The 23,765-nt window shown below is 41.4% G+C and overlaps 1 protein-coding gene across 4 annotated transcripts in view; it reads left to right on the top strand.

Annotated features, from left to right (window-relative positions):
• The window catches only part of robo1 (roundabout, axon guidance receptor, homolog 1 (Drosophila)), a 212,346-nt gene that overhangs the window by 36,262 nt on the left and 152,319 nt on the right, over nucleotides 1-23,765 (top strand). Inside the window, exon 1 of one of the 4 annotated variants that reach the window (XM_069161296.1) lies at nucleotides 18,637-18,889. The exons of the other annotated variants lie outside the window; for them this stretch is intronic. Coding sequence (XP_069017397.1) covers nucleotides 18,742-18,889 — 148 coding nt within the window. The 5' untranslated portion in view covers nucleotides 18,637-18,741. Of the gene's footprint in view, nucleotides 1-18,636; nucleotides 18,890-23,765 lie in introns of those variants that run through there. 4 annotated transcript variants of the gene reach the window in all.

Genomic DNA, 23,765 nt, shown 5'->3' with positions numbered 1-23,765 from the left:
CAAAGTTTTGGATAGACACTCAATGTCCCCGTCAGGGTAAATTGTAATTCCCTTAACTTTTTGTCTAATGCTGTCAGCATTCAAAACTTTTAATTTGTCTAATACAATAGTCTATGTCCAAATATCTGTCAAATTAATAACATTGCTAATTCTCTAGATTATGTAATGAATCAAACATGTAGTGCATTCAGTGCAGTAAATTACTTCAGCAGTAATGCAGGAGCAACAACAATTTTCTTTCTCCATGCTAATTCCAAACTTCGCTTTTATTTAGTACACAATTTGCTGTTATATCTTTTTTTCTTTAATCCTCATGTCTTTTGTTTTTATAACCTCTTACTAAGGTAACAAGTAGAAATGAGGAAGCATCTGTATGACACAATGATTAGAAACATGGATGACGTGTTTACACATCACAGTATAATGCTTTTATTGGAGTATGCCAGGCAACTTGTTCATATAAAGACACTGCAGCCTTATGTTCTGGATAGCCTATAATTTCTGTTTATCTATGAATAATACAACTCGATTCTTTTTGCCTGCTCAGTTTTTCTCGTAGACCTCCACCTCGCCTTCTTTACCTTCTATGTATGATAGCTCTTCCCTGACCTATAGAGCAGCACTAGCGCTGTCACACTAATTTAGTAGTGACAATCCATCACCTATAGAAGGCCCTATGGCTTTTAGTGTATTAACACATATTAACACTTCCCTCCATGCTGAACCAACCCCCACCAAACCTTTCCTGCCAGCCTTTCTGTTGAAGGAATGCCGAAAAAGACATTTATTGTTCAATACTGTTGACCTGCAGATTCAACATGATTTATTCACCTTTTTTATTGGGATTGTTTTTACTTTGAGTGTGGAAGTTTCATAGTACCACTGAAAATGCCCCAGAGCTACAACAGGTCCAATGGCTTCTGACTTGATTTATCAGTTTAAGTAAGGAATTGAAGAGAGAAGGAGAGAAGTGACATTCCAGTCAAATTCATCATTATAAAGGCCGGTTTCCCCTTGAAACAGACGTAATTCCAACAGAGCTCTAAGTGCACCACAATGGTCATCAGGAAAAATCTGAAAACTGTTCATCTGAGGGCGATGTCTGTCCTGCACACTTCTAAGAATACAAAAGCACAGGCAGACGCTGTCCTTCCCTTCCAGGCAGAGCAAGCTTTAACCTGCACACCACGTCTAGAGCCTGTACTTAAACTTATCATACGGTACCCTGAGGTGGAGGGCGCAGGGAGGGCTACATCTCTTTATACCCAATTAAGCTTGCCACAGGAGGTAGATGGTCCCAGCTGAAACCTCCTCTCCCTCAGTGCCCCATTAGAGCACTGAGAAGCCTGTAGAAGTCAAAGTCCCTGGCGGACAAAAGCCCTGACCTAGAGCCAAGGAGAATCACTCCAGCTCCGCTCACCTAAATATACAGACGTAACTAAAGAAGAAGAGGTGGAAAGAAGAGGGTGTGTGTGTGTGTGTGTGTGTGTGTGTGTGTGTGCGCGCCAAGAAAGGTGAGAGGCCATTCCTTGTTTATTTTTATAGAACAGTGAGTTTGAGACAGACCTTGAAAACAGGGAGACGACTAAAATGTAACAAGCAACCCTTCAAACTGAAAAAGCTCAAACAGAACTCGAAAATTTCTCTCAATGGACTTGCTTTGTCTTCCAGTCTTGTTGTGAGCATCTCAGTGAGCACGTAAAAAAATTAACCTCAAAGTCACACTGGATGCATATTTACTGTGTTTTTTCTCTTACTTTGTCAGTGTTCTGCCTTACATTGAAAAGTCATTCCCTTAGCTATGTATCTAACCTAAACCATGATAAATGCTACGGCATGCTTACCCAGTGGTTTTACATCACTCATAATTCATTGTCCACTGTCATCCCAACCATCTGGGATTGGCTGGCCCCAACAGTGGAGGAAGAGTTGATGCTGCCGGTGTGCTCCAGCGGCACCGGACCATCTGTCCCTGCCTGTAGGCTGTTGTGTCGATCCTCAGCTGTCTCCAAATCAATGACCATGCAGACGGAGGGGAGAAATGAATGTCTATCCACCTCCAGCTCTGACAATTCTGCAGGTGTGGGGCGTTTTACTGTCTAGCAACCTGTCTTGCTCTTCACAACCCTCTGTTAGTTGTTTGTAGCCCATATCCAACACCATCCACTCAGCATCTCCAAACACACACCTCTGGCAGACAAGGAAGCAACCAAACGATCTGCGTTTTCTTTGCAGATCTGTTTATGATCACTGGTACAAGTTCAGTGATCTATGGTATAATTGTTACCCACTGATTATGATCAGGTGGTTTTCTTCTCAGTTTCACTGGACTAACTTCCTCCCCATCACACTTGTGTTTTTAGAATCTGCTTTGCAGAGATAAAGGAACTTTTATTTTCTGAGAGTGACATTTTCAGACAGAAAATGAAGTGTTCGGTTCAAAATGTCAACCATGAAGGCATAATATAAGTCATACTTTGAATTTTTCTCTGAGTTTATGTCACTCCCTGAGTGTATTTAATTCATGCTCTGTGAGTGATGGATGATAGGGGTGTAGGCTTAGTTTTCAAAATAGGTTCGTGATCCTTTTAATTTCATCACAAGCTGCTAATTTATTAGGATTCATATACTTAGTGTGCACTGAAATGGTGGTTAGGGGACATTTATCTAATTACAGAGGGTGGGATTCCATCACGTGGGATACCGATAAGACGCTAGACGTGCCCACCAGTGGTTTACCACATGGTGGCAGGAGTAGTTGGAAGATTCAAATGCTCTGACTAATCCAGTATAAGTTGTCAAAATAAGGCTGAATTAACTGCTCTCAGGAACCCGGCGTACTTAGTGTAATCCCAGTCTATTTTGAGACTTTCTTGACCGTCAAGTGTACATTGGATGGAAGGATAAGTGGCAGAGAATAAATGTTTTAATGTATGGATCCAAACTTTGCATGAAGATCAATCATGTTGCACACAAAATCACAGTACAGCCTTTTAAAATTGTGGACTCTCACACGTTGAGATTGGGTTGCAACAGCGACACTGACTTCTTAAAGCCAAAGACGGTCCCAGAGGCAGAAAAATGGAATGTAATTGGAAATCAGGCCGGCTGCTTTTGTCACTGCTCACTTAACTACCTAAATTAATAGGATGGCTACAGAGTCTGGTGTCACTAACTACAACTACGCCTTTGAGGAGGTGGGATAATTTAAGAGAGACACTAAGAGACGAGAGACTCAGTGACAGAACGACAAAGACACCTTCAGAGTAAGCGATACAGATAGAAACAGTGATTTTGGACACCTGTAAAGCTTTTTAGGAGGTTTTGCATCCAAGGAAATCCTATTAAAGCCAATGTGTTGTGTTGTTCTCTGTGTTATTGCCTGCCCCAATGTGTGTGTGGAAAAAGAGACGGAGGCCAAACAAAGAGAGCAGGGTGGGCGTGTGGGTGAGAATTTGAAGCTTTATTACCAGCCTATATTGTGAGCCAAATTACAAATCTTGGAGCAGTTATTCCAACCTCGAGATGTTACTTAAACCCCACGTTTGAGGCAAATCATCCTGTAATGATATTGCTTATTGCAAATGAGGGAAGTGATGGAAGGTAATGAATGAGGCGGGTGTACAATCCGATAAGGCGGCATCTAACTAAGTGGGTCTCTGCTTCTCAACCTTCAGGTAGCCGACCCCGTCTCCCACTGCTCAGACCATTATTCAAACCGTAACAAGCCGATTCATTTAGGTTGTCGGTGAGCAGAATTAGATTCCCGCTTCAGCGACCACTGAGCAAAACATAAAGATGTTTTCCACACCAAAAACTCAGCATTTACATAATTTCAGTTCAGGGTGGAGCAGCAATAATAAGTTATGATAAAACTGTCATTAGGGGCCAGAATGTGCAGGGAACAGAAGACGCACAGTTCAAGATTAATATGGGAGCTCTCCGCGGTGCTGAAATGTCAGGGGACACGGAATAATGAGGCCGGCTTTGTGGGGAAAACATACCTGTATGTACTTGCCATTGTGTGTCGGCATATCTCAGCATGGACACATCTGTGAGTCTATGTATACTAGTCTGAAGGTCATAACTTGTGGTCTTTAATGTGCATCTAGCATGTTGCCTCCCAACACACCGCCTGATGTTTTTTTTAAATGAGCTTACATCATACACAACTTGTTTATTCACTCATATATAACTCAATACAATTTATAATTATAATAAAAACAACTACAAAGTTCTATTTTACTCTTGGTTTATAACTATAACTGCTAATAACAATAAATTAGTGTAGGCTTGTCAACACACTAAAAGGCCAAAAGCATGTGGACAGATCAATAATTTAAAGGTACAAACACATCCTTTTTAAATGCCTTTTGTTTCTATTCCTTGTATATCCTTTGTCATTCATTGATATTCATCTTCTTTTGTCGGGTTTTACTTTAAACTGTGTAATTATATTGGCATTGCTTGTGTTTTCGATGAAGGAATGGATGAAACCTTGCGCCTAGAGAAATTTGCTTTGCACAAAGAGCATCAACAATTATGTTAAGAGATTTGACATAAATAAAATGACATTAAAATTCTAACCATATGTAATTGCAAAACACGTTTCACCCCACACTTCCAACTCTGCTCCATTGTCTGCTGTAGCAATACGATTTCCTTCAACTTAGTAAAACTAAATGACCCAGCACAAACCATTAAAAACATAGCCCCAGACCTGACGTACTCAAAATGGACCTCTGTGTCTGCATGTGTTTATCTATCTAGTGGCAGGACTACCTTTTCACTGATACAGCTATTCGTAGCTTCATCGGCTTGTGACTTTTATGAATTATCAAACCTAAAATGATACAAACCTCTTTCTCCCTCTATTTAGTCCTTCACTGTGCTTCATCAGTTTTTGAAATGGATTTTAATGGTTAGGGAAAGCTCTCATCAAACAAACGTGTCTAATAGGGGCTACAATGCAGGGACAGCTTCACAAGGACATGGCATCCAAGGTAATGTACAATTTGTCACAGGAAACGGCTTTAAAGAGTGCATTGGATGGGCATCAGGCTGGATTTATTCACCTCCAGACAAAAGCAGGGACGGCACTGAATGGGACGTTTGACTGTTATCGATGCTGCACAGAATGTGTGTCGTGTGGTTACTGCCACAATTCACAGAGATCCTCCTCCTTTAGAGGAATCAGTCAGAGATAATTTAACTTCAGGGTACAGTTTTTAAACGAATGTGTCTGACTTAATAGTCACGTCACTGGTTTATGTGTTATTGGCTTTTGTTCTAACGGAGTTTTATGACAAACTATTATTTTGCTAAAGGTATTGTTTCATTTATGTCCATAAAAAGTTATTTTCACTTGCATGAAGTGAAGAATATGGTTGCAAAATTAAAATTTTGTTGCTCTCCATCTGCAACAGTTAACCTTCTTGAATGCTAATGTTGAGCTACATAAACTAAGGATTTGGTGGGAAACAGAGACACAGCTTAAGGACCACTGGGGGACTGGAGCAAAGTCATAGCAATTCTTAACAAAAATTAATCTCCTTCACTCACTGAACCTTGTATGTTTATTTTTGGAGCACATTTTTGGAGGAGGAGTACTTAGCATAGTCATTACTTTAACAACCTCTTCGACATTAAATACCATGAACCTGTGCATGCACATGAACACCTGGGCACCGTGCATTATTAATCTCAGCCATTGTCCTTGTAAAGGACACTTTCTATCACTGGGTTTTTGACATTCCTGCTCTCTTTGTGCCAGTCGTCGAGACACGGTTCAACCTGACTGCCGCTGTGGCATTGATGTGCTGCCTCTGAAGCAAATCAAACGTGGAGTCTCCGGCTGTTTCGGGCCGATCTCTCTCTTGACACAGGGCTTTATTGAAAAAGCTATAGCCCTTTATAGAGAGAGTGTCAATTTCAAGACAAAGTCAAGATGGCAGTCACACAGAATCCATATTTAATAGTGCCAAACGGAGCAAACACGATTGAGAGAAATCAATACTGCTTTCACGTTTGATCATACATCACCTTTCACTGAACTACTGCTTACCTTTGTCCTTTTGTCTCCCTGAGAGAGGCTGTGGCTCTCTTACAATGAATCGTAAACAGGCACATAACAGTTCCACTTCTCTCTGTGCACTGTGGACAAAGTGTTATCTAGAGTTGTGTACACATGCGCTCCACTAAATGGTTGTGAAAAGGTGTTATTAAACCTGTCAGTATGGAGACAAAGGAAGAAAAAAAAAAAAACGTCTTTCCTGTCTGCTGTCGGTGTTACACTCAGTCTTCTTGCACATTATTACCACCAAGCAAATTGCTTTGAAAAGTGGTTGAACTGCTGTGGAAAATGCAACTGTAAGACAGTATAAGAGATTGCACAATGAAACTTGTTTATTTGATGGAGTCCATAAAAGATGGGGGCAGATATTGTGATGTGGAGGATCTGGACAAACACTGCAAATGCAGTTTTAGATGCTTTTAACCATGTAGCCACTTTAGACTAGATGTTTTGGGCTTGTTAAGATTAGGTATAGGGTTAATGATGCATAATATTTTGACTAGTTGTGAGTAAAAGTGTGCGTTTAGGGCAGTTGAGGTCAGGACGGTGCAGTCTGGGTCTCCTTTAACTTTGTCTCCAGGCAGCTTGTTCAGCAGATGGGCTGTGGACGCTGACAGCCATAACGCGGAGCAAGGGTGAAGGATGACGGGGAAAGGACGCTGGGAGGGCACACGCATGATGACCCGTCAACTTCTGTCACCTGTCTTTGTCCGCTTCTGGTCCACCCCCACCACCCCCACCACCTAACCCCCTCACAGTCGGCTTCGGAGCCCCACAGGTATCATGCATCGTTTGGTGATGAAAGGCCTCAGTAATGGATCTTTTCTATATCTGTACTCACCTAAACTGGTGTGACAGCTCTTCTCTCTCCCCCGACCAGGCTTTATATTGTCTCTGTCTGAGAGTGAATACATTTGGAGTGAATGAATTTCATTACAGATTCCTTTGTGTGTGTGTGTGTGTGTGTGTGTGTGTGTGTTTCTCCCTCATGCGCCTTTGTCAACTGCACACGGATTAGGTTACATATGTGGCCCAGGTGTGCATGCAGTATTACTGTCAGCACTGAGCCCCAAGGTGTGGCGTGTGGTGATAGCAAACCTACATCGAATGAGATGGAAGAGTAAAAGGCTGCGTCAGAATTCCCTTAACAGGCAAACAACGCACCACAACAACCTGTGCACTGCTGATCTTCACACATTTGCTGATAGATGTGGTTTGTGTCTGTTTTTTGGGACCTTATGTTAAGATTCAAGTGGGAGAAAACTATTCCAGTGCCAGCAGGGAGGTGATTGACATGGGAGCCTTCGTAGTAATGTATAAAAATGTGCCTCTGATCGCTGTTCACTCATGCAGTGGAGCATGCTGGAAAATACCAAGCCCGCCGCGAGCTCCAGCTCCCCCGTCGCCGGGCAGTGCCCCCCCCCCCACCAAACCCAATGCTCAATCTGGTGTACAACTGCCCATCCCTCCCCCTCCTCTATCTTCTACCCCCTCCTCCTACTCCTGCTCTCGGCTTGGCACACACACACTTTGGTATGCACTGAAATTCAATCAGATGCTTAATTACATCTTAACACGGGTTCCTACCAGCTGGCTTTATTCCCCCGTTTCTGATTAAAGGGATTAGAAAAATGAAATTTAACAGTGGATTTGCATATTGCTCTAAAAGGGGGACTGCTGTGTCTCTGTGGCTGTCTGGCCAGCGTTAGTCGCTCTTGCTCCCTGTAGTCCATCAAATAAGAAAGGAAACACACAAGCACAAGTTTCTACCTCTAATTATGCACAGTATGGTTGAGGGAGTTATGAGACCACGTTTCTCACTCTGACTACAAAAGACTGATGCCTTTTTTGACACAGGTATTTAGACTCATATATATAGACATAGCATTAAAGAAATACAGGAATGTATTTCTGTGTGTCTCCTGGCTGTTCACACTGTTTCTGTTGCTCATATTTGCCTGATGAATGGCATCCAGCAGAACCGGGTGGCTTTAGGCTTCTTCCTAATGGGGCCAAGTAGACCCACCAACCAAGCTGTGCAAAGAAAATGGGCCCATTAATCACAGAGCCACCACCATCATCTCCATATGATTATTCTCCTCATGTGTTGGCTAACTCCTTGCTGCACAGGAATTATTGTGACATCCTGGCCTGTTCTCCACTCTTTCATCTTTTTGATTTTTTTTCTTTTTTTCCAAAACAACTTGCAGGCTTACTTTTCAACTTAATCCGCTGTCTGCAGCCGAACTAAATATATCCTGAGAGGAGATCTGGTTACGCATTCACTGTTTATTTTATGCAATTAAAAAAATGATTCAGATGAAAGTTTGTATTAGAGGGATTAAAGGCTTATTGGTCTGTCAATTCACCGAGAGAGAAAGAGGAAGCAGTGTGAGTTGAAAAATAAAGTAGATAGTGGGGTCTGAAGGGAGACAAGAAACAGGAGAGAGGCTTGGGTATTTAACGTGAACATTATGTCAGCGTATACTTTAGTTTTTGTGTGTTTACTTTAACCAATTAGTGAACACTTTGGAATCAATTTGGAAACAAAGCAGATCAATCATTAACATTTTGCTTTTGACGAAGGACACCATAATTAGTCCCAATGAAACAGCAAGAGGAGCATAAGCTCAAGGAAATAAAAGCATGAAGAGTTCGAGCTGAGAGGAAGCAGCGAACCCGTCAGTCTCACGACATGAGACTCTACTGCCCTCTTTTGAACGAGGAGAGAACATCAGATCACGACAATTAAAATGTAAACTGGAGGGCTGCAGAGTTTTAATGGAAGCAATGATAAACAGAAAGTTTTGCTAAGAAAAAAAAAAACTAGCAAAAACATGAAATTATGTAGCAGTGGTATGAATTAAAGGTGTGTTAAATAATATATATGCTCTCTGCAACCATTTTAAATAAGTAAAAATACAATGGTAACTTTAATTTCCTCTCCCCGATACTTGTTCTTTCCATATACTGTCCTTTTATAGAGAGCAGACTGTTTTCCTTAGCACTTTGTAATAAAGTAAAAGATTAAAATTATACTTCTGTCCACAAATGATGCTGTGATCTAAGAAACACCTCCTAAGGATGAGTATCCAGCCAGACAGCCTTCGATAGCTTGATGTAGACTGCCACCTTCTGGCCAGAGAGTGTATTTCTCATTTCTTTGCCAAGGTAATCTTTTGTTTCACACAGCATCAGGTACTAAAAGGTGATATACAAATACATGTAGTTTCAATCTTTTTGTTTTATGTGACATGTAACATGATTCCTTACATTTGTATGATGTCAATGTTTTAGGAGGACACATCCTGCAGCCCTTGAGAGATTTTCTTTAAGGAATGTACTGTAGTAGTTGCAGTACAAAAGCTGGTGAGATGCATTTTTTTTAAGTGTCCCTTTGTGCAAGACAAAAATTAATAGGAAATATGTGCACACACACACACACATGTAAGATGTTGTATATGTATGTGTATACTGGATGTTTAGTATTGTGTACTTTCAGATATCTTCTGCTGAGATTGAGAGTTGAGAAGTAAACTTCAGGCAACAAAGAGATAAAGGTAATCGCCCTGCCTGCCTACAGCTCTCCAAAAACAGAAGAATAATACACACTGTATACAAAAAAACTTTTGACTTTTATTTGATTTCTTAAGTAGACATCCGTTTCAAGCGTAGTATTTTCAGATGGTTTGTGCAGACCAAATAGATTAAATATAACATTAACATCACTTTTTTGTGCTCTATATTGAATGCTGACTGTTATAGCTTGTGTTAGTTACAATTAATCAGATCACTGCTCTGTTAGTGACGCTGCTTTTCACTGAGAATGTGCATCTCACTTGCACTGCTTCTGGGGTTGATCGACCCAAGAAAGTGCTCGTCCTTGAAACTAAGGCTATAGGGTGGTGGACATCTATATGAACTGTAAATAATTCATTCCAATCAATCTGGGGTGTAAGTGATCTTGAGGATAATGAGTGGCTGATTTACAAATCTAATCTAAAGGGTCTAATTCAGGACCAGGCTGCCAAGTGTCACTACAACACCTAAACACTAATTTCCCTCCGGTGTCCCTGACCTCCCTGGGGTGGAATTAGTGGCAGAGGTAGCTCAACTTGATATTGACCGAACCCAACACTGCCTCCTGCTGGATGGCAGTCATATTGCAGAAGCTGACCTCAGCAGCACCCTCTTAACATCTGCAGCTATTTTGAAGCTTGTGCTCGTGCTCTCACACTTTTTTATGTGACACCAGATGTTTCACCTGGTTTCCATCACACAGTCCAGTGAACACATACTGCAGCAGAAGGCTCTTTAGAGACACACTGAATCAGCAGCACATGGAATTAAAGGATGCAGATCCTCATTTATGACACTGCCATAATCATGAATGAGGCACATTTACACTGAGGATTATGTGATTATCACCTATACTTGGGGGAAATCCAGCAGCAGTGTGTCTGTGTTCCGTTGGCGTGTTCCCATGGGTTTTATGTGGACTCTGCAAAAGACTCCACACAGTACAGGGTGCAGGTGTCTTAAGTGCAACAACACTCAAAGAAACCTCTGCACTGATAACAGTGGGGGCTTTTTTTGTAGGCAGTATCAAACATAATTTACAACTCAGGCACTTCTGGCAGCTGTTTTTATGTAAGCACGACCTCAGCCTTTAAGGAGGATGTGAAAAGTCACCCTTGCTGTGAGTGCGAACCTGTTCCTGTGAGCATGTTTGCAGGAGAGAGAGACAGAAATAGATTGCATTGTACTGTACTGGCATTATGCACAATACCGTCAGTCACTTCAGCTACTTTCTATTCTCTATTTATGGAAATCAGTAGTTACAGAACAGTCGGGAAAAGGTGAAAAAACATAGCGAAAAAAAAAACACTTTTATATTTCTACTTTTACAAGTCTACTTTTGTGCCACAGTTTGTGAAAACTGTTTAAATGTATTTGTATATGTATCTTTTCTGCATCAGATTCTCCAATTTGTATAAGTTTCAACATTACCTCACTATTAATCCATCCGAGTACAATTACGCTTTGATAACATAAAAAAAAAAGCTAGATTGATTGTTTTTGATAGAGCACATGTACATGTATGAATGTGAAGATGAGAGACGAGAGAGAAAAGAAGATCCAGAAGGAGAGTTTACACGCGGATGTGGGAATATGTATTCATGCAGAAGATTTACCCTGAAAACATAAGGCTAGTCCTGAGAGAGAGTAAATGAGAGAGATGTAGAGCCGAATGCTGAGTGTTCACGAGTGGTTACGGTCCAGATGGCCATGCAACCACAGCAGCTGTAAATCACAGCACGTTGTGCTATCTGGACGATAGTGCTGCAGGCTGGAATCTCTCTGCAAGGTGAGACCGCTGACGACAGCCACTAAAGAGAATGAAACCAGGGCTTCGGCGTGGAGGGTGTGGGGGGGCAAATGACATCCACTCTGTTTTTTCTCTATAAAAGAGCAGATGTTCATATTACTGTAACAGTTTGTCATAAAGTCATCTGACATCAGTCTGTTGTATTCAGTCATTCTGATTTTCTCTTCAATGTCAATTTTAGTGTGACACTTAAAAAACTGTAGATTTCATGAAAGATCAGTATTTTATCAGAGTAGTGATAGCATTCACTTGTTCTGGTCAACAAGCTTTAGTTTGTATGTTAAATTACAATTTGAGAAAATGTACACGTTTCCTTAAATGCAAAATCCCACTTTCTCACGACAACCTCTAAGAAACATATAGAGACATTATTAATAGTAACTCACACAGAGCAACCCCTTCCAATGTACTAACTATATTATTTCTCTGTGGTCAAGACGAGCATGTGAGTGGACATAAACAAACTCATTTCAGGTTAATATTTTGAATCAAGACTGAAAGTTTTTAACGACAGCGTACGTGTGCAGGTTGTTTCTTTCCCTCCATATCTCTGTAAGTGATCACGTGTTTTTTCCCTGCACACATTAACCTTCAGCCGTGCTCCTCCTGTGACTCCTCATTGATTGGAGAGTCGCCTCGGAGGGGGAGACTGTGTGTGTGTGTGTGTGTGTGTGTGTGTGTGTGTGTGTGTGTGTGTGTGAGAGAGAGTATTGGGGAAGACAGATAGAAAGTCTGGAGGTGATGGGTGAGACGGTGGTGTTGATTGAGTGGGCCATCGTAACCTGGCCATGCAGGGAATGCTGGGTGTGGTCCTGTTTATCATCCTCTGTACATACTGAACATAACTCACTCAGAAACAGTTAGAAGACGCACTAATATGTGTTTCCAAGTGCGGCACAGTGTTACTGGCCTCCTTCAAAGAGCGTGCACACAGCGGGCCACCAGATCACATCCAGTCCTGAGCTGTATTTACAACCTGTAGATTAGATGTCACTGCTGTGCTGTAACTGTTGCTTCGAGTCGACACCCCCCGTCTCTATTAATGTGGATGGACACGGATTTGTCTTTGCATTCTTGGGGTTGAGGCGGTAATGAAATGGGAATCTTTTGGAACTCTGGTATGTTAGTTGAAAAAAATCTGTCATCACCCAGTTTGACTCAGCCAGGGTGCTGATGGCTAATTTATGCTGCATCTGTCTTCCTCCAAAGCACTATAATTAAAATTCTTATCACTGAAAGGTGGCATACTGTAAGTTATTGTATTATAAACTTACAAAACACATATTCCTTAAAAATATTCACCTTCAGAGTTATCCTTCTTGATTCAATACATTATTGCTGTTATCTGTTATTACTGTAACAGATTAGCAGTTGAGTTTATACCGCTCCAGATGAAGCACTGATTTCACACTGGACGCTGGGGTCGGTGGAAAATCTGGTCTAAAGTGGAGTAATTGTTTGACATTTTGGGAAATTCACTTGTTTGCTTTGTTGCCCGGCGTTAGGTGAGACGATTAATATCACTCTCACACACAACATGTTAATATGAAACTTCTGCCAACACCGATTAATTTAGCTTTGCTCAAAATCTTAAGGCAGGTAAAGCAGATAGTCTGGCTCTGTTTAAAGGAAAAATAATCCATTCAAACCAAGCGGCAACCAGCAGTGATGTCACCCATTAGTTAGTGAACGGCTGTTATGAAGCCTCCAGTTCAAATTTTGGCCAGTTCCCAACGGTTTGGAGCAGGAAGTGACCATATTTAGACGAACTCGGAGGGAGTGAGCGGTGGATGTGACTGATCTGATTGGAAACCTGACAAGACTAATTTTCAGATGGACCGTCAGAAAACTAATAAGAAGGCGCAACGCCGAAATAACTTGTGGAATAAATGTATTGACTTTGAATTTGAAGTTGAATGGGAGTCTACGGAGCCAGAGGCTTTTTGGACGTATTTTTGGTATTTCGGCATTGGCCTTATTTTTCAGACCGAGAAGCTACGTCCACTTTTACGTACAGTCTATGATACAAACACATGGTACTGTGTCTGGTTTGGAGGAAGCGAGTTTTTCACTGTTTTAAGTCTCTGTGCTCAACTAAGCTGACTGTACCTCATACAGAAATGACAGTGGTGTCAATCTGCTCATCTAAATCTCAGCAGGACTGAAAATAAGCACAGTTTTCAAAATATATTTTAAGTACACCTGAATGCAGTTCGACTTACTTTGCAGTGTACTAATGCTGTGAAGTTCAGCATAGAAAAAAAAGCTACTACAGCTATTCTGACAAGCTGAATACCACTTTCAATTAAACCTTGAGCAGTTATACTGGACTTTGTTTTGGTTGTTGGGTGAGATGTGGCCTGCTATTTGTGGTACTGACCACTTCATTATCACTGCTGTTTTTTTTTTTAGATATGTGAAGTATTGTGAAGTGAAACAACAGAAAGTTTTCAAAATTACATTTCTGACTCTACTGTAGTTCATGTTCCCATGGCACATCTTCTTGTTCCCTTTCTCCTGCATTTGTGCCGTCTGTTTGTGAGTGGCAGAACGTGGGTGCCAGATTGCCTCCTAAGATCTCCTGCTGTGCCTCAAGCTGTGTGCTAATGTCCAGCCCTTCGCCTGCTCATCTCTGCTGGATGTCTCTGTACCACCCATCAACCCTGCTGTCGCATCACACCGGAAGAACCAATAGGGGCCGGAATGGGGGCATCGAAAACACCATACTGACATGAGGAACAGAAGGACATCTAATTTTCAGTACTATCCTCTGCAGTGGCTGAGCTGTGCAAGATGCAGACTCCAAACACGCAATAATCTTCAATTGTATATTCTTGGTGCGAGCTTTCTGCAGTAAAACTCAAGAGTTCCTATTGTTAAATCTAAAGTTCACGCAGAAAATACATGGGTCACTTTGTCATCACCTCAATCATGGTTCATTACATGCAGCAGATCAACAGTTGTTCGACAATTTTCATGCACAAGGTCACTGAGATAATATATGCTCGGCATGTTGAAGAAATATGTGCTTTAATATTCAACACCGCTGGGCAACAATTGTCAGCGAGAAAGAACATGTAGCTCACTGTTCCTTATCTTAACTCAACACTTAAACACGAGTGCAGGGATTTAATAATAAAACTAAGCATTTCAGTACTTTTTTTCTTGCATAAGCATTTTATTATGCCTCGTCCCGGGGGGCGCCATTTGATCTGAGGTTTGAGGATTGCTGGGGTGAGCACTTCTTTCAGGCAGGGTGATGCAAGTCTATGGCTGTATTGAGTGGGCAGGTCAATTCTGTATAGCTGGTACACAAAGGGAGTGGTTTGATCGTGCTTTCACTCTCTGGTTAGTAGAGCTGCAGTGAATGAAGTCTCTGGAGGCTCCTGCCAAGGATCCCGGTGAAGAGTTTGTTATAGAGTTCTAGCCTTCAGGCTAAATGACTCGAGGGCCCTTCTCTTCTTTTCTGCATCTGAGGTCAAGTTTAGGTTGAATCTGGAAATATTTCTGAGAATCTCAGGTTTTTCATGTACAGTATTTCTCAAAGGGTAATTATGCATCAAATCTTACGTCAAAACTTAAGACTCAGGTGGAAAAAGGAATATCTAACCAGAAAATGAGATGTTACATGTCAGTGTCGGACCGGATGTTGGGCTTCCATCCCTTCGGGGCCGTTTCTGAGACAACATACGGTTCGTGTGAGGCAGCTAGGAGTATGTAGAGAATGTTAAGATAAGGCGGAGGGTTGACCCTGTGCGACACCATAGCTGACAAGATATATGTGATACGTTTGAACCTCTGATCCCCAAAAAAGGCAGTGAAAGGAAATTCTGCTAGATGCAAATAGAGCTCAACAGAGGGACATGAGGGAAGCTGTTCTGTATGATACGCCATTTAGTCAGAGATCTGGAGGAGCGATATCTGCCGATGTGGCTACCAAAGACAATAAATCTTTAACTTCATAGTTTCACATTTCCTCTTAGATTGGTGGTTTAACTGTGAGATTAAGATCAATTGTATTGTTAACTACCAAACATTTAAAAGCTGTTCATGAGGTGTGATTTATTTGTGCATCTTTTTCATTTTTTCAGTGAAACATCTATGTAGTGTATGTTAAACACACAGCTGCCATGTAAATTAATATGATATTTTGTAGGCACAGTACGTATAACACTATCATTAATAGTGACCTACATAGATTGATGTATAAATAATACAAGGCATGGTGTCAGAAACCTTTGCAGAGAAATTACTAAATGGGAACAACATGAATTGCTCCCATTTCAGTTAGAAAGCAGTAAGAGATGGGAAATACTTTGTCACATTAATTTCATACTGTAGCTATATTTGCAGCTCAGCTGTGATCCAGTGAAATAATGCACCAGTTTCTTAGTGACAGCAGCATGTCATGTCGATCCTTGTCTCACTTTGGAAGCTCACAAAAAAAAAAAAATCTTCTTGACTCCATAAAAACTGTGTTGATAATTTGGGTGATAATCTTATCAATATATATATTCTCTGTAACCTGTCAGAGAAAGTTATTTATATGGTTTTGCAGGGTAAGTTATCCACCTGATAAACCTTTTGGCTCTCAGTAAACATGAGGCTAATCTATTTCTCAGACTGCATATTAACAAAGATACACCTCACCCTAAAAACACACATATTAGGCTACGTATTGGCATTGTGTAAATGCTCCCTCTGTTCTAACTTGCCTCGCCATTAATTCCCCCTGCACAGAATTCACACTGCATTGTCCAAGTCTCCATGCAGCTGGCATTAGCAGTGACATTTCGTAAGGTAGTAGGAGTGTTAGATTGGCGTCCCGAGGGGTTGAACTGGCCTGTCCTCACTGCAATGGTAATTATTCCAGAGGCCTAATCATTAGAGTGCAGTTTTAATCAGACTTCCATCAGTGGCTAATGTAACACGATTAATTACACCTCCAGGAGCATGCTCCTTCAGGACCACTGCATCAGGATTACATGGCTGACCGAGAGGGACACGTCTGTAAAGTGTTGTCAAGGCTATTCAATCAAATTAGAATAGCAGGTGACCACATTTAATTTGAAAACACTACGTGTATAGAGGAAAACTCACATACTGTATTTTATAATAGCTGCTATAAAGCATTCAGTAAACAAGTCAGCATACACATTTATATTTCCTTAATCCTCACCGTGACCTTACACACCATAAATATTCATGTGTTTGGACAACACTGTGTTTGTTCGGGAACATTTTAGACTTGGTAATGGCGTTTTACACAGCAGTAATGAAGGGCATATGAAAGAAATGTTGGGGACGGGCAGAGGGGGAGGGGCTGCTGACACCTCTGCTTTCCCACGTTAACCTGCACTCACCTGCCTCCTGACAGCCGGGGCAGCTGGAGGAAACGAGCGGTGTAACTCGAAACCTGGACTTGCTGAGCTTGTTTTTTACAAAAATAGTCTTTGTAGTGTGTGTGTGTGTGTGTGTGTGTGACACACCTCAGAGTCTTTGTGGGCATACTATATATCTGTGCATTACATATATATATATATTTTAAACAGAACATATAATCTATAGTCAGACACTTTATGTGAATAAACACGCTCATGTGTGTGGCCACACTTGCAATCTTGTTTTACAGGTTAAGCGTTTACTACGTGATTCCCTTATGTAACAGAGAATATTCATACACTGTAGCTGATTTTGAGGTAGTGCTTAAACATTCCCTTCAATTTAAGTGGACGTAGATCAGCCTAAAGTTGTTAAATTCTTCATCAAAGTTTGACGTAGTGATGGGAAATTATCCATTTTACTGAAGAAACAATTGTAGCTTATGCATATTGAATAATGATAACAATAGATCTTCTCACTGAGTTTTATCCTTTTGTTAACTGTGATATTGTATTGCACCTGATTTGGTAAAACATCAAGTTCACTGAAGCTGTTGTTTTTTATTGACAGATTTTTATCACAACTTGGCTGTATGACTCTTGACTTTGAGACTCAGAAGTCATCTTTCGCTGGGAAACGCAGCTGTTTTTGCAAAGTGGATATTGTTCTGACATCCTTTGTAAACTGTTGCAGGTATGAACTGGCAGCAATTTGTTGTCACACACATAAACTCCTAGTCAAACTGGTTTGCATACGTGTCTATACACGGCAGGTCGGTTATTTTTTTTCCCATGCAGGTGCAACAGTTTGTTTTGTCTTAAATCTGTGAGGGCATTAGATTACTGTGATCACACGTTGCAGCCAGTGAGCTCAGTCAGGCTATGGAAGTATCCACACTGACATCATACTCATTGACGACCATCATGGATGTTCAAACGTGCAAGAGCCGTTGCGTTTGAGAAATTGCTCTTCACACCCCCCACACACACACACTCAGTCTCTCTCCTCCGTATCTCCCTCCCTCCCTCCCTCCCTCCCTCATCGCTCGCTTTCTAGACGCACTCTCTCTCTCTCTGTCCCTCTTCCTCTCTCACCCACTCTCAGACGCTCTGTTGACAAAGTCAAGGCTGCTCTGATGTGAACTATCTCTGATATTTCTACCTTATTTTCACATCAACACTGCCTCATGTGATCTGAAACGTTTGGAAGGTGGACGAAGGGAGAGAGAGAGAGCGAGAGAGAGAGAGAGAGAGAGAGAGAGAGAGAGAGAGAGAGACGGGACTACACACATGCATTTACAGCCACTCCTGGACAAACTCACTCCTTCAGTCATTGCCTGGTGGGAGCTGGCTGCTGCTGGATAAGTGACATGTCAGCATCAGTGTGACTGTTCCACATCGTGACCCAAACAACTTCGGCTGTTCAAGAGGGAAAACTATTTTCTTCTTCCTGCGCTATGTCTCTTTATGGGAACTGTTACTACTGAGCTCAGTTTGAGGCTTGATCAAGACGGCAATAAATACATCCCTGACTCCAAGAGGCACTGAGAGGAAGAGTGCAGGGAGAGGAAAAAGATCAATACCTCAGACTTCCAAAAACCCAGGCTTACTTTTCCTTTCCACCAATGCTGGAATTACAGTCAGTGTGTGAAGCCTTCAGAAGGATCATTCCAATCCCCCAGGCGGAGGAGGAGGAGGAGGAGGAGGAGAAGGAGGAGTGTCTGCAGTGAATGTGTGACACACTCTGGGGCTTCGGTGTCGTGACCCAGGGTTAACACTCCAGGGGAAGCCGAGGAGGACATGTTGTTCTGTTTTGGATCACACCATACAGCTGTGTGAGACATGACTGAGCGTGGGACAGCCGTCCACATGGTCTTTGACTCTTTGCTGTAACCCCGATGCAAGCTTCAGAGACGGGCATGGCCGGCGGGAGGATGCCCCTGCTGTTGCTGGTGGTGCTGGTGGTTGTGCTGAGCGGAGTGTGTGTCTCAGGGGATGGCTCGGGGAAGTTCAAGGGGAGCTGGAGGTGGAAAGGTGACAGGAGCCGTGAGTAACTCCTCCTCCCTGTGCTGCACTTGATTCGCTCTCTTACTTCTTTCCTTCTCTTCTCTTGCAGTATTCCAGCTTGTAAAAAAGACCAGCAGGATCAGACATCTTTTTCTTACTCTTTTGCGTTTTGCTGTTGCTTTCCATGCCCTAGACTCAAAAAATATGATCCACTGTGTGCCAATTTGATTACTCCAGTTGCTGTTTGAATCAGCTCATTTCTCTGTGACAGGCACCTGGATATGAGAGTGAAATACATCTTCTATATGAGGCCAGCGACCTTGGCATGTGTTGCCAGCTTTAAGAGGTATCAATATGACTGCAGAAGTGCCTCTCTGCATTTGTATTTGCTGTGAGTTGCAATTCATAGTTTATTATTCTGCTCCCAGTGCTCTTCTTTCTCTCAGCAACGCTCTAATACCGCTGTATGAATATCTCTCAGGGTCTCATTCGCAGTCATTAATTGATCAGTGTTGAGTTGTAAAAAGCTACTCAGAGTGATGGTGCTGCTTATTTCCTCAGAATAAAAGCTGACTTCATTATATATGCTGACACATGAGTGCATGGATGTTTGGAGGAGAGAGGATGTTCAGATGAGCAGAGAGCTGCGGTTGTTTCAGGACATTGCTGCTTGTCCTCGCTCTTTTGGCTGCTGGCTAATGGGATTGTTTGGCATGCCACCACCACTTGACGCTGAGTGATGAAGTGGGGGGAATGTTCCTTTGTGTCTGTCCCCTCAGTAGAGGTTAAAGGGAGATCGCTATCTTGATACTGTTCCAAGATTAAATGACTGGAATGGGATGGAAAAGGCACTAAGTCAACTTAGAGCAGGTCACTTGCCTCCCCAAGGAGACACAAGCTGGTCTCAGGGTGGCATGGAAAGTGATACCGTTTACAGTCCCAAATGGCAAATACACTGGAAGTCCTGAGTTTGGTCTTATATTTAGTTGCTGAAAGGTACGATTGCAAATTCTGTAAAGTGCAATGGTGATCTCAATCACAGTTTCTTATGAGATCACAGTATAAGGGAAGTCCTAATGACCTGGGAGGACATGTTGGGAGGATGTCCTTGATTGTGTATTTGTGGATGTTATGAATCAGACTTTACTTTGGATTCAAGTTTTGTCTACTTCGACCAGGTTTTTAATTTTCTTTATTCTGGGGCTTGTATGCAATCTACCAATCATGGCTCAACATGTAATGTATTGGCACTTGCTGTAACAGAACATTTTGGTTGGTGGTGCACGATTTGCTGTTAAAGCAAAATAAAGTGTCTGTAAATAATAAGACTTTTACCCAGTCAGAAAATAATTCCAGGCTGCTTAACCAGTCCAACAGCAGAATATCTTTATGAGACTATACATTGGAAGTAATATGTGACTATAAAACAATATGAGAATCTGGGGCTTGCAAGACAGTGACATCTTTTACATCACTTCAAAACTTATGTCTTTAAGAAAGCTTTTTATTAATTCCACACATACTTTTTACTTTTCTCTTGCCTCTAACACTTCTTACCTATTTTATTGTTAATTGTTACAGTTGTTATATTTCTGTCTGGTTTTATTTGCCTCAGCCTTGCAATGTTTTAATCCTGGAAATACCATGCGAAGCACTTTGTAAGTTTGTTTTTGAAAAATGCTGTATAAAGTTTATTACTTTATTATTATCATTATAAAAAAACCTGCACCACATCCAAAGGCACATCTACAAAAGCTCACTGCACACTCCTTAGAGTAAAACTTAAACAAATCTTTTACCTACTGATAGGAAAGGTTGTTTTTTTGCTAAATTTACAACTTACAGGCTGATGCTTTGTTCTTCGTATTTCAGAGTTGTTTTATCTCCACCTCACTTGTATCAGAGAAACTGATTCTACAGTTCTTCACATAAAATCTGCTCTACAGTATCCCTGTCAATCAGCTTTATTGATACCATGTGTATTTGTACAGCAGGAATAATAAATTCAGTGTGAGGTTATAGGAGCTTTAAACATATGCCATCCTTTATTACTGCAACTGGCACCACTCTGTGAACCTGGAGAGAGAGATTCACACTCATGAGCATCAATGTGCAGTTACTCTGTTATTTCAGTTTTCTGAAAAGGCCTGGCCTACTTATCAATAATGCAAGTTGAAGTAGTTAATTTGTTCTTGAGTGAAGAATCCTCTATTTAATAGGATGAGTGGTGATCCCAGCAGTAATGTCACTTTAAAGTATGACAAGAAGACACCACAGTGACCAAGTTTCTAGGACTACTCCTACTGTCAATGTAACCTCATCACTGTGATATAAGTGTTTCAGTATGTTTATTTGAGTAATTGTATTCTTGGTGGATCTATTTTCATGTCCATTGCTCTGAGCACTGAATATACTTCTCATTAGTTACTGCATTGACATATTCCTTGTGTTTCTGTGTCACTAAAAGGACTGTGAATATTTGACTTAACAATTCAAATGAGTTCTGATGCTCAAAATCTGCTCGGTAATACACACAGCTCACAAGTTTGCTGTTAATAATGCATCCACAGCTTGTTTCTGCTGCCCCAAAATAACCTATAAATCTATCAGCTTTAACGTTCCCACAGTATTTGGTGCCTTGGTAACTCTTTTCATGATGTCACTAGGAACATCAACACTGCTGGGTGTAAAACTTCTAATAGGAGCATATTTATTTTGGAAGCTGCTGCTCCAGTTCTTATCAAAGTGGAGTCAAAGACAGTTTAACATATTGCGCAATATTCATTTGCCTTGCATCCTGGTATATGTAGGTTTAAAATTGTCATAGCCTTTCTCTTAGGGCAGTGTCATGTTAGTGTTGCCTAATCGTGTCACCTTATCGAGTCTGTTGAAAAAAAAAAATCCTTTATCTGTGATAAGCACTAAAATGGGAAAATGTTCCCCATAAAATGTGTATGGGTTTATCTGACTCATCTCTGAGATACTGACTCTGTCATCCTGCAAACTGCACACAAAAATTCAATTTGCCAGCACACAAAGAGTACAGTGATATGCATGAGGGCAGCCTGCTGATATAAGTGATAATGTCACCAGCTATTATACGCTACCTGACACTAAATCTCTTCCAAGAGTGTGCAATGCAGAGTTCCTGTCTCTCTGGCACAAGATGTGCACTTTCATAGTTCATGTTGGCACACAATCTCTATTTTTCTGTGTCTACATATGACACACACACACACACACACACACACACACACACACACTGGCCAGTACATGAACCCCACGCAGGACTAAAGCCATAAAACTGGATGTGTGTATGTGTATCTGTGTGCGTGTGCGAACACGATAAATAAAACATCACTTTTTCTATTTTTAGCGACCAGTTGTCTCCTCGTGTCCACATGGCTTAGATATTTCCTCTTGTGAAGTGTTTTCCTCAACGTCTGTAACTTTGTAACTTTTTACGTCCCTTCTTCCCCCTCCTACTGCTCCTCCTCTTCCTCCTCCTACTGCTCCTCCTCTTCCTCTTCCTCTTCCTCTTCCTACTCCTCCTCCTCCTCCTCCACCACAGTTTTTACAATAATTTGTTTTGTCAAGAGGACAACTCCACAAGAGGAGTGGGTTGACTGTGTTGCTTCCAGCAGATGCACTGATCTTTTTTTTTTTTTTTTTTTTTATGACATGGTAATCCATAATTGGTGCAGTATATTTACAGTATTCATGCATGAAGATGAGCTTTGGTCAGCCCATACTCGCAGGCCCACAGAACGGACCACCAGCCCGGTGCTGTTTGCTGAGGTTCTGGTTCCCCCCTCTGACATCGTCTCATCCTTGTGATGGATGAAGCAGATTAGAGGATTTATGGCTGATTTAGTCTGCTCTGGATACTAACAGAATCTACAGAAATATGACTGGCTGCCTCTCAGAAGTAGTATTTATCTACCACAAGTTTTCCACGTAATGAGTTTGGAATAGTTCTTGTTTATTCTGCAGGAAAAGTAAATGAACTGACTGATATATTGCCATATTTTCTAAGGACTTTGGTGGAAGGTCTTAGGAAAACAGCAGTGCTTGTCATGACAAACTATCTGGCAGTGTGTAGTTTAAAGGGTTTTTTTGCATACAAACTGTGGGTTTTGGCCTACATGAGAAAATGTGTGCTTTGTAAATACATTGTGAATATCTGTTTTAGTTGTGTCTAGCGTAAATTATTTACACATGCACGGATATGAACTTGTGGATCCAATAGATGGCAACAGTGACATGCGAACCCGGTACAATTTGAGGGAAGGAATAAGTGCTAATGAGAACTGGACTGAATCATGTGGTTTGGGTCAGAGGCCAGACAGTGTTTAGACAGTCTGAACCACAGACTCACAGTCATCAGAAACATGGGCCAAACCAGTAGATGCTTGCAAGCATGCAGAACAATTATTGTGGATGCCTCACTGTTTATAAGGAATGCATAATATTAAAGATGGATCCCGGTGCATCAGGTCCAGATCTTTCTGACTACTGTAATTTAAGCCAATTTCCTCCTTCCTTTTTCTTTTATTTTTAATGTCATTCTATACAGTCTAAGTTTCACAACATCTTTCCTATTTCTTTCTCTGTCCACACTTCTTGGAGGCACAGACATTTTTCAATTAAGTAACCATGAGCTCAGACTCAATTACCGTATGTCACACAGAAGGTTAAGAGCAAGGCTGTGGAAGATCAGTTAGTGGTGTGGTGGGATAGGAAAAGGGAGGAGGTGGGAATGTGGTCAGGAGAGACCTCAGTAATATCTGAATATATTTAACATGCTGCAGGGCCTTCGATGCGAGGTAGCTGACTTGCTCAGTATGTGAAAAACAGATTAGATGGTGGGATATTTTGTGTCACTTTCACGCACGGTTTGTGGTACTGTTTTGTC

Source organism: Embiotoca jacksoni, unplaced genomic scaffold, assembly GCF_022577435.1.
Source record: "Embiotoca jacksoni isolate LCO1_2020_lvr unplaced genomic scaffold, fEmbJac1.0.p SCAF_28, whole genome shotgun sequence".
Taxonomy (NCBI): Eukaryota; Metazoa; Chordata; class Actinopteri; family Embiotocidae; genus Embiotoca; species Embiotoca jacksoni.
This window is presented reverse-complemented; position numbering and strand designations above follow the sequence as displayed.